The 12,405-nt window shown below is 36.9% G+C and overlaps 1 protein-coding gene across 1 annotated transcript in view; it reads left to right on the plus strand.

Annotated features, from left to right (window-relative positions):
• Window positions 1-6,967, plus strand: part of LOC128263966 (transcription-associated protein 1-like) — a 249,763-nt gene extending 242,796 nt beyond the window's left edge. The window contains exons 8-10 of the mRNA XM_052999246.1: window positions 6,560-6,644; window positions 6,701-6,848; window positions 6,903-6,967. Of these exons, the coding sequence (XP_052855206.1) occupies window positions 6,560-6,644; window positions 6,701-6,848; window positions 6,903-6,910 (241 nt within the window). The 3' untranslated portion in view covers window positions 6,911-6,967. The remainder of the gene's footprint in view (window positions 1-6,559; window positions 6,645-6,700; window positions 6,849-6,902) is intronic.
• Window positions 6,968-12,405: the final 5,438 nt, after the last annotated feature.

The following is a 12,405-nucleotide window of genomic DNA, read 5'->3' on the forward strand; positions in this document are numbered from 1 at the left end:
TAAATTTCCTCAAAATCAGACGACTATAGCATATAGCTCCCATACAAAAAATTATAACTTTAGTGTTTTTTAATTTTTTTATTAGTTCTCCGAGACATAGTAATAGTTAAATATATCAGAATTACGGTTTAAATTTCATCAAAATCTAATGCTCCCATGGAAACAATAAAAATATTAAAAAAAAAATTTTTTTTAATTTAATTTTCTCATTTTGTTATTTTCTTTTAAAATTTCTTTATGATTAATTAATAGTTTGACATTTCAGAATAACGCTTTTAATTTTATTAAAATCGGAAAACGATATCATATAGCTGCCATAGGAACTATCAAATAAGCTTCAAATAGCTTCAATGTTAACATACACGCAAGTCAATCATAATTTTAATGTTTTCAAGAATATTTAATTTTTGCAATAGCTGCAAGGGTATATGAACTTCGGCTTGCCGAAGTTTGCTTCCATTCTTGTTAACATTATTCTTACGCACTAACATTGAAAAAAATAATCGATCAATTTATGTTTGAGATCAGACTTGCTTAAACAATAATATAGTCCGATGTTTATTGCACTCACACAAGGCTTTATAAAGTGGCTCGTTTTGGGAGTAATAAGTCCTGCGTAACTCAACAATAAAGGGAGCCACTTCTCGGAGGTTCCTAGCAGGAGCATTAAAGCCTACTTTTGACAGAAGTTCTGGACAGTCAATGATTTCACCCACCAGGTCGGCGATGAAACAGATGGAGATAATTCTTCTGCGATTGGCAAGTGTGACAACTTAAGGGTGGGAGAGCGAATTTTAGAAAGTTTTTCTGTAGCCTTTCTATTCTATTTATATGGATATTGGCTGAGGGATTCTAGATAAAAGCCGCGTACTCTATTTTAGAGCACTCAAATGTTGAGTAGATCGCTAACCTCGTATAGGGCTCAATAAAAAGCGCTGAGTTCTGCTTTACAAACCCGAACATAGCGGTTGCTTTAGGCATGATATAGTCAAATTGTGCTGAGGAATTAAATTTTGAATAAAATATTACATTACATTGTTGAAAATTTAAGGGCTGACTAGCAATAATATATGTGGTTATAAGATTGTATACGCATTAACTGTAGCTAACATACAAGCATGTATTAATGTTTAGTAAAGTTTGGCGGCACCATGAACTCAAGGAATATAAGTCTAACTTCAGTGATAGTGAGTCTGCTGGAGTTTCGACTTCTTTGAAAATTTTTCAGACTTCTGCATAGAGGAGACACTCTGAAAAAATTTTGAACGGCACATAATTTATAAAAATAATGAAAAGCAGTGGTCCCAAAGCACTATCCTGCGGAAGGCCAGATGTTGCCAATTATGGTTCCGAAAATGTTCCATTAATGTTCACTTTTAAGCTACGATGGTTTGGGTAAGATCTTATCCAGTTTAACATTGCTGAGTGTATGCGCAACTGAGAAAATTTTGCCAACAAGGCACAGTGGCAAACTTAATCGAAAGATTTAGCGAAATCTGTGTATATGGTATCAACTTGGCAATGCTTATTAAAGGCTTGAATGTTGCTGAACACTGCTAGGTTTGTCGTGGTTGACGGACCTGATACAAAACCATGTTGACTTTTTAGAATAAGCGAAAGTTTTTACGCTCAAATAGCTAAGAAATATTACATATTTTAGCAATAGGACGATAATTGGCAATGTTATTCTTGGGCCCAGATTTTAAAATTGGAGACACGTATGCAAACTTTCATCTATCGGAAAATAGTCCACTCAAAAGTGATAAATTAAAAATAATTTTCAAGGATACAATTAGCTCTTCAATGTAACATTTTAGGACATAAGCAGGAATCCCATCGCTATCAGGACTGTAAGAATCGTCAAAGTCTTGAATAGCCTAGGGAATATTCTCGTCTTCAACAATCAAAGAACCTATGGTTACCAATCTTGTAATTGAATCAAGGGTTTGATTCTGGTAATTCAAAATTAGCTTTAAAACAGGAAAGGAACCAAGTTTCGTCTTGCCGAAGTTTATATACCCTTGCACCTATTGCAAAAATTAAATATTCTTGAAAACATTAAAATTATGATTAACTTGATATAGCGGTCCGAATGGAAACATTTTAAAAGTGTATTAGTTTAGTCGAATGCTTATTCATTTTTCGTCACAAAATTTTATATCAGATATTTTATATGTTGAAGGTAAAAAAACTAAAGTGTGTTCTTGCGTACGGTTGTTCCTATGGGAGCTATATGCTATGGTCGTCCGATCCGGCTCGTTCCGACTTACTACCTGCAATAGAAACACAACTTTTGGTAAAGTTTCATGCAGTTAGCTTTAAAACTGAGAGACTAGTTTGCGTAGAAACGGACGGATAGACGGACAGACAGACGGACGGGCAGACGGACATGGCTAGATAGACTCTCCTAGTGATGCTCATTAAGAAAATATATACTTTATAGGGTCGGAAACGTCTCCTTCACTGGATTGCAAACTTATATATATATATAAAATTATATTACCCTCTGCAAGGGTATAAAAAGAAGCAAAGAGAGATCAGAATGAGAAGTAAAATTTCCAAGGTACTTAGTAGAGGGAACTGAAAAAGCATTTTTTTTTAGATCCGACAAACCTCAAAAAAGATTTGGGGTTAAGTTTCAAGCCGCTCTCGACGTCTGCTATGTACTGATGGTAAAGAAATTTATTTAGAAACTCAAATTTTCGTTTGTGTTACAAGTGCCTATTCCAATCTCTCGGATTACGCGATACTTAGAATTTTTTTATAAACTTATTGCGAAGATTTTTCAGCTTTTTTAGGCCTTTGATATAACAAGGCAGCTTGAATAAATTTTGCACCCTTTCTTGTGCAAACCTATAAAAGTCGAACGATTATAGCAATGGCCTATGATGAAAAACGCAGTTGCTGATAGGTAAATTACATTCAGTTAATGAAAAATTAATATCGGGACTAAGAAATACTAAATCTAAGAGCTTATATAAATTATTGAATATATTATTAACTTAAGCCCATAATGAATAGATCATCGATCAAAAGAACCTCATGTGGTTGATGTAAGGTACTTGGCAGTAAGGAATGAGCGACAGGGTTTCTCCCCAAACAAGGGATGAGAAGTTTAAGTCACCAAAAACGTAGAGATGCTGTTGGTCCTGTAGATTATCATAGGTCTTGGCCACGTACTCTTCGGCGTTATATAAGACGCCACAATTAGAAGCGTATCCACTGGTCCAATAACAGAAAGAGCAACTTGATCCAGAAAGGCTCATTGAGAAGGCCAATAGACAAACTTCTCGAGCTGCGACGAACATCCACAATTACGCCTCCTACTCTAGCGCATTGTGTTTGTGTACCATCGCTGTCTTTGCGATAGACTGTATCAAGTTGAAATCGAAGTACTCGTTAGAGTAAAAGTTCATGCTAAGCCAGGTTTCAACTAGGACTATGACATCAAACTTTCCTTGGGATGTGGCAAGATATACTTGTTCCGTTTTTGTCCGCATTTCAGCGATCTTTTGAAAATAGATTTTAAGTGGGGATGTGCTTAAAATGGAAGGATTGTAAATCCTCGGTGTCGCCACCAGCTGATTCGTGTTCATGCTAATGCATTCCAGTGTATGCGGAGTAACAGCACCTACCGCAGATCGCCATTAGTAACGTCGTAACTTTAATCAATTGCGTATCCTTAGAATTAAGTTCGCTGCACTCGAAAAATATGTAAGATTTCTCGAAAAAAGAAAAGCCAGAATTTAAGCGCGATGGCTCTGAGCTGTAAGAAGCCACTTCCAAGAGAGCAACTTTCAGAAAACGCAGCGATAGGAGCGGGCGATGTTGTTGTTCATCCATCAGCTGATCAGAAAGCTATGCAGAGAGCTCTACTCCCAAACGCACTTTCAGAGTCTCAACAAATCCAGAAAAGCTATACGAAATAATAGAGCGCGTCTCGGAAGAGCACGGAATTCGCAATAGGAATGGAACCCGTTGTTTGGCAAGGGTCGAAGAAAATGAACAACGAGAGCTCCAGCTAGCGTTGTTGGGTATTTGTCGGTGAATAGAGCGCAAAGAGTTAAAAATTTGGGAGAATTAAATCGAGACCAGCCTTTGCTGTTGCGAGAACGAACCCAGTAGATGATGAAGAAGATCGCAGAATGGATGCTGATGATATAGGAGTATTATCAATGAGTAACTTAAAATTGTTTAACAACAACAATTCTACTATTCCTGTGAATGAATCTGCTGACTTTATCTGATCCTAGCCAAAATTAATCGCAAAACACGGACTGGTAGGGTTGCTCAGGCACTCCCAACTTAAAATTGATGAACTTCAATGCTGATAAATCTGCATCCTTTTACTAAAGGTTTGCAAATTAAATTTAATTTGCAAAAAATTCGCACAACACCTCTTTTTTGCTGCTTACTGCAAATTTGCCAATACGCAGAAATTTGTTGCTTGGTAGAATTTCGAATTGATTACATTGTGATTATTTTTGTGATTTCTTTTTGGGGGCAGCTGCTGGAGCGATGGATACCAGAACAGATTGCTTAGCATGATGAGATGTAGCCTAGTTTGCTTGATGGGAAGTAGATGGAGTTGCTGCAGGTTTTATCGCGTACTCTATTTCAGAGCGCACAAATGTTGAATAGAGCGCAAGCCTCGTATTGGGATCCATGAAAAGCGCTGAGTTCCGCTTTACAAACCCAAACACAGCGTACACTTAAGGCATGATAAAGTCAAAGTTCGCTGAGGAATTAAATATGGAATAAAACATTACACCCAGATCTAGGGATTCTTGTTGAAAATTTAAGGGCTGACTAGCAATACTGTATAAGACTGTATACGCATTAACAGTAGCTAACATACAATCATGTTGAGCGGAAGAAAATTTCGGCGGCACCATGAACTCAAGGAATATAAGTCTAACTTCAGTGATAGTGAGTCTGTTGGAGTTTCGACTTCTTTGAAAATTTTTAAGTCATCTGCATAGAGAAGACACTCTGAAAAATTTTGAACGGCACATTATTTATAAAAATAATGAAAAGCAGTGGTCCCAAAGCACTATCCTGCGGAAGGCCAGATGTTGCCAATTATTGTGCCGAAAATATTCCATTAATGTTCACTTTTAAGCTACGATGGTTTGGGTAAAATCTTATCCAGTTTAACATTGCTGAGTGTATGCTCGACTGAGAACATTTTGCCAACAAGGCACCGTGGCAAACTTAATCGAAAGCTTTAGCGTAATCCGTGTATATAGTATCAACTTGGCAATGCTTATTAAAGGCTTGAATACAATAGTTGCTGAACACTGCTAGGCTTGTCATGGTTGACGGACCTGATACAAAACCATGTTGACAGTTGCTTGTGTATCTTTTTAGAATAAGCGAAAGCTTGTACGCTCAAATAGCTTAGAAATATTACTAATTTTAGCAATAGGACCCCATCACACTTATTATTCCTTAAAAGTGCTTCTAGAACCGTGCTTGGAGGATCGGAGACCTCACAATCAGACTCGCGGAGGGACTATCTCACGCGTTACAACTCCGCAGCAAATGCTTGACGCCGCAAGCCAACATCACGCATGGACAACTAATAACCATCCACGACAACACCACTCCACCTCAGCAGAGGCTTTTTGGCCGAATGTTAAACACTTTTGCTGGAGCTGATGGATGAGTCAGAGTTTCTCGATATAAAGACGATGAAGGGAGTCACTCGCCGTCCCATTTGCAAAATTCCGCCACTGCCAGTTTAAGTAATCTGTTGCAAGGACCAGAGTCTTTCCAACGGGGGGAGTATGTTGGAGCACGAACGTGAATTTAGTAATTTATATATATAATATTATTCTAACGCACTAAAATTGAAAAAATAATCGATCCACCTATGTTTGAGATCGGATTTACTTGACAGTTTTTTAATCGCATGTAAGTTTGAAGGCTCTATAAAGCGGCTCGTTTTGAGAGCAATTGGTCTTGCGTAGCTCAACAAAAAAAGGGTGCAAGAGAGCGAATTTCAAAAAATTTTTCTGTAACATTTCTATTCTATTTGTATTTATAATGGCTGGGGTATTTCGTATAACAGCCATGCGGCTTAGATCGTACAATTGTGGAAAATTATTGTTAAAGCATTTAGGATGATTTGAATTGTATATGCAAAAAAGATCCACTTTACTGTAACTGAAACGAGCTTGCACGCTCGTCACTGACCTGAAACTTTGTATACAGCACCGAAAATAGTTCAATACAAATCTTGGTTGATCTCTGTTTCTGTATCGAGGCGATACAATTACGTTTTCCGATTTGAATTAAATTAAAACCACGGTGCTGCTGCTGCTCTGCCGAGTTGGCCTTAGGGAAGGGGCATTTAAAATGGCTTGGTTATGTCCCTTCCGAATGGTCCAGTTTTCGGCGGGGAATTTTTGATCTGGGTGCATTCTGTTGACAATGGCCAAGTGAAGCTGCCTGTGTAGACCAAAAGCTTAAATTCTTTGTTTCAGCGGGACGAAGGAGGACGATTCAAAAAGTATATTTGTTTTGTTTGAATTCTTTGTTTTTTTTGACATTTAAGCAAAGGACAATCTTTCTCTGGACCTTCGACAAATTCTTCAAGCCCCGCTTCATTGTCGCTTATAAATGTGCCAGATCTAAAGGATGTATGTATTATGGCAAAATTATTTGTATAACTATTAACCAAAATATATTCTGCTAGGACCACATATCTAATGAACCAGCCAAATCGTCCGGAACTGGAATACAGTGGGTTAATTCCGTAAATGTAGCTGAATTTCGAAGCTTAGTTAAAACTCTTGTTGGTGGAGTTAAAACCATTACATGGGGTTTTTTCAACTCTAAGGTATGTTTTTTTTAATTTAAAGCCTTAACATTATTTATAAATTCTTAAAAAGTTTCAGATTTCTGATACGGGTCTTCCTAATCACGAAAAGCTGTTTAGTCCTGACATTTTACACTCATATATCGACTTGGTCCATTATGCGATGGAGGCTTTAGATATTTATACTATAAACGTTAATCCAAATCAACAGAGAACCTCTGGATTGATATCGAGAAGTAAAGAAGAAAAAGAAGTATTAGAACACTTCAGTGGCATAGTAAGTAAAATGTTCTTATTTTTTCATGATTATTATTTTATTGATACCTTAATAAGATACATCATGCGCCCAAAAATTATAGTTCAATATTCTTATAGATATTTAAGACTGGTGAAAAGAAAATTCATAAATTAAAAGAAGTGCATTGCAAAATCAAAAAATTATTGTACATTTTCAAGCTCACCCCAGTTTGCTCCTAATAGTCGTTGAGAAAGAAAGTGTGCCCGCTAGTGATCCGATATAAACTTTTTCGCAGTTCGTGTGTTTTTCTTGCACACTAAGTCTATTTTAATTCAAATTTGTCAACAATAATCAAGTTCTAAGCTGTGCCGTGTTTGCCCCTCGCCCCGAGCTATGCACTCTGCGCAATCGAGAGGTTGTTACCAACTTATTTTACAGACTTCTTATCGTATTAAGTGAATATCAATTGCATTATCCGACATAGGTATAAAGTCAATTTGCTCAATCGCGCCGGCTGCCCAAATTTATCTGCTTTGAACCATGACACCACTACCAGTGTAACCTGCACTATCTCAAACGTCTATCTAATCCTATCAAATTCATTCGAGTCAGCAACATTATCATGAAATAGAGAGTTAAGAATCTGTGGGACTTACCATTTGTGTTAACAAAAGAGAAAAATAACTTCGGATTGCAAGGCATTTATTATAAAATTTAGAATTAAGTTGCCAGTAGTCTGACTTGACTATCGAGTATTTAGCAAAATCAGACTGTGAGCCGGTCAGTTTAAGTAGTTGAAAAAGTCTAGAAACCACGGAGAACTATAAGATGCACAAGCCTTAGAAAGAGGTACAAGTAAGCAACAGCTTCAGCAACAGGAAAATCATTTAGACAAGACCATTCTGTAATAGATAACGAATTTAATAGCTCCGAATAATTCGTTCTCCTTAAACACAATCTTAGCTGTGGATTTTTTTTGTACTTAATAAATATTAAATTCAGACCCTGGAGTTATATATGAGCGAGTAACCAATATGTTGCACTTGGGCAGTACAAGTTTGACAGAAATAATTTAATATTCAAGGAACCAGGTGTATTAATAAGCTCAGAAGTAAGATTTGATCAGCATCAAAAGTAGTTGATATAGTTTAGAGATTTTAGTTTAGTTTAGTTCAAACAAAAAAACAGCGAATTATAACGTTTGACTTCTTAAGGCAGCTATAGGATATAGTCCGATTTGTGCCGATTTCAAAGCTGATCTGCGTACAACGATAAAAATACGATTGCAGAAGTTTAAATTCTCCAGCTTTAAGCTGAGCTCGCAAACGGTATGTCATTTTGATCAGGAATTTATATTCTTTTTAGGGCATCTTTACTGCGTTACAAACTTCTGACCAATTTAAAACAAAAACCCTCTGAGTTACAATCACTTACGTCTCCTATCGATATCAAAACAGACGCAATTAAGGAGAATAGGCTGTTACACTTGACAGACGTGCTTCATTGTGGCTGAACAGCTGTTCTTTGTTTTGATTTGTCAACGAAAATCCTCCCGCCTTTTGTTACTGGCTATTTTTATACTCTTGCAGAGGGTATTATAATTTCAGTCAGAAGTTTGCATCAAACTTTCCCAAAAGTTGTCTTTCTATTGCAGGTAGTACATAAGTCGGATCGAGCCGGATCGGATGACTATAGCATTTAGCTCCCATAGGAAATATAAATGAACAAAATTATGACTCTGCTCTTTTTCAATGTTATTTTAGTTCTTTGACATATAGTTGAGCTTAAATATTTCAGAACTACGGTTTAAGTTTGATCAAAACCGGACGACTATAACTTTAAGCTTACATGGGAACAATAAAAATATTAAGAAACAAAATTTGGGAAAAATGTAACTTTTTTATTTTGTAATTTTTTTTTTTATTCTTTTTGACATATTAATAATTTGACAGTTCAGAATCACGCTTTTAATTTTATTAAAGCAGAAAACGATATCATATAGCTGCCATAGACTATCGAATAAATGAACTGCAAATCATCGTAGCTTCAATGTTTTTAAACATACACTCAAGTCAATCATAATTTTAATGTTTTCAAGAATATTTAATTTTTGCAACAGCTGCAAGGGTATATGAACTTCGGCAAGACGAAGTTTGCTTCCTTTCTTGTTGTTGTTGTTTTCGGACGCTAGTACTGATAGTGATATACTATATCGATATGCGAAATATCGAGTAAATATCTAGTAAATTTCGTAGACTGGTGCACTTTGACGCACTTTTTTCCCATCTCTATCTGCCTATACAAAACCTATGTAAAAAAACTGCGTCTACCCACAGACGCAATAACGCAATGTAGCAACACAAGTGTGACTAGGCCCTTAATCTCCATTGTTACCCGGAACTGTCGGATTTCGAGTTGATTACGGATAATACATGTTTGGTTTGGTAAATGCGACTGGTTAACTTAACAGGCAGACTCGCCCGGTGGGCAATGCAGATATAAGGATATCGGATTACTATTAGTCATCGGAAAGGTGAAGACCATGTGGTTTCTGACGCTCTGTCGTTGACTTTGTAGGACCTGTGATTAATTAGCAATCTAAGAGCTTCAAGGACATCTTCAAAGTCGTTGGTTAAGCAGATGTAGCAAAATACTCAGATATAAAGATGATATTTTAGTAAATATGCGGACGGAACAGAGTGATGAAACAGATGCCACAAAAGATACAATCTGTGAGGTTGGATACCATTCAGTTTAAACTTAAAAATAATTTCCAGGGCTTACGATTGTGTAGTTGCAGCCCATGGAACGATCACTAAAACGTTTTGCCTTATTGACATATTGAACTACGTCCGCAATTGTGACACTTGTAAAATTACGAAAGCACAACATTTGTTTATCCGCATAAATCCGAGTATTCTTAACATCGAAACTTAAACCGATTGGAATAATCCGTAAAACCATTAAAAAAGAAAGATAAATCGACGTTCCTACGAAAAGATTTTAATAACATATCTTAGCAATATAACTTTAGATTTAAGAAAGTACATTATGCAATTTTGTTTGATACAATGCAAATAAATTGTTTGTTACATTTGTTATAGATATAGGGTTATAGAAAAAGTCGGAGGATCTAACATACTGCCAGATTTACAAGGAAATTCAATAGGAACTAATCAACTAATAGACTAATCAATCATTTGAAAGACATGGCGGATTGTCCAACCTTGTGCGGTGCTTTTTTCAGAAAAAAATAAAAAATATGGTGGATCGTTCGAAAACGTATTATTACATTTAAATAAAAAAAATACAGTATTGAGATGGAGCCAAACCCAAAAGCTCCAGTCAGCACATCAGTTTGTTTTTACGTTTTTGCGTATATATTCTGATATTATTAAAAAACCCAAACGAATACCCTAATCAGTTGGAATACTGTTCAAATGTGTCGCAGAATCGTCAAATAAATTAAATTTATTCGTAATGCCAAACATTATTAAGTACCAGGACCGGTAAAAAAAACATTCATCGGATATATAAAAAAATTAAAATAAAAAAAAGGAAAAAGAGAGAAGTTTAATTTTTGTTATACCCTTTCAGAGGGTATTATAATTTCAGTCAGAAGTTTGCAACGCAGTGAAGGAGACATTTCCGACCCTATAAAGTATATATATTCTTGATCGGCATCACTAGCTGAGTCGATCTAGCCATGTCCGTCCGTCTGTCCGTCCGTCTGTCCGTCCGTTTCTACGCAAACTAGTCTCTCAGTCTTAAAGCTATCTGCATGAAACTTTCCCAAAAGTTGTCTTTCTATTGCAGGTAGTATATAAGTCGGAAAGAGTCTGATCGGACGACTATAGCATATTCCTCCAATAGGAACAACATTTATCCACTGGTCCAATAAAAGAAACAGCAACTTGATCCAGAAAGGCTCATTGAGAAGGCCAATAGACAAACTTCTCAAGCTGCGACGAACATCCACAATTACGCCTCCTACTCTAGCGCATTGTGTTTGTGTACCATCTCTGTCTTTGCGATAGACTGTATCAAGTTGAAATCGAAGTAATAGTTAGAGTAAAAGTTCATGCTAAGCCAGGTTTCAACTATGACATCAAACTTTCATTGGGATGTGGCAAGATATACTTGTTCCGTTTTTGTCCGCATTTCAGCGATCTTTTGAAAATAGATTTTAAGTGGCGATGTGCTTAAAATGGAAGGATTGTAAATCCTCGGTGTCGCCACCAGCTGATTCGTGTTGATGCTAATGCATTCCAGTGTATGCGGAGTAACAGCACCTACCGATTCTAATGTTTTAATCCCGCAGATCGCCATTAGTAACGTCGTAACTTTAATCCATTGCGTATCCTTAGAATTAAGTTCGCTGCACTCGAAAAATATGTAAGATTTCTCGAAAAAAGAAAAGCCAGAATTTAAGCGCGATGGCTCTGAGCTGAAAGAGGCCACTTCCAAAAGAGCAACTTTCAGAAAACGCAACGATAGGAGCGGGCGATGTTGTTGTTCATCCATCAGCTAATCAGAAAGCTTTGCAGAGAGCTCTACTCCCAAACGCACTTTCAGAGTCTCATCAAATCCATAAAAGCTATACGAAATAATAGAGCGCGTCTCGGAAGAGCACGGAATTCGTAATAGGATTGGAACCCGTTGTTTGGCGAGGGTCGAAGAAAATGAACAACGAGAGCTCCAGCTGGCGTTGTTGGGTATTTGTCGGTGAATAGAGCGCAAAGAGTTAAAAATTTGGGAGAATTAAGGCGAGAACAGCCACAGACTGGTAGTGTTGCTCAGGCACTCCCAGATTAAAATTGATGAACTTCAATGCTGATATATCTGCATCTTTTTACTAAAGGTTTGCAAATTAAATTTAATTTGCAAAAAATTCGCACAGCGCTGCTTACTGCAAATTTGCCAATATGCAGAAATTTGTTGCTTGGTAGAATTTCGAATTAATTACATTGTGATTATTTTTGTGATTTCTTTTTGGGGGCAGCTGCTGGAGCGATGGATACCAGAACAGATTACTTAGCATGATGGGATGTAGCCTGGTTCGCTTGATGGGAAGTAGATGGAGTTGCTGCAGGTTTTATCGCGTACTCTATTTCAGAGCGCACAAATGTTGAATAGAGCGCAAGCCTCGTATTGGGATCCATGAAAAGCGCTGAGTTCCGCTTTACAAACCCAAACACAGCGTACACTTTAGGCATGATAAAGTCAAAGTGCGCTGAGGAATTAAATATGGAATAAAACATTACACCCAGATCTAGGGATTCTTGTTGAAAATTTAAGGGCTGACTAGCAATACTGTATAAGACTGTATACGCATTAACAGTAG

The sequence above is a fragment of the Drosophila gunungcola genome, unplaced genomic scaffold (genome assembly GCF_025200985.1).
Source record: "Drosophila gunungcola strain Sukarami unplaced genomic scaffold, Dgunungcola_SK_2 000035F, whole genome shotgun sequence".
Taxonomy (NCBI): domain Eukaryota; kingdom Metazoa; phylum Arthropoda; class Insecta; order Diptera; family Drosophilidae; genus Drosophila; species Drosophila gunungcola.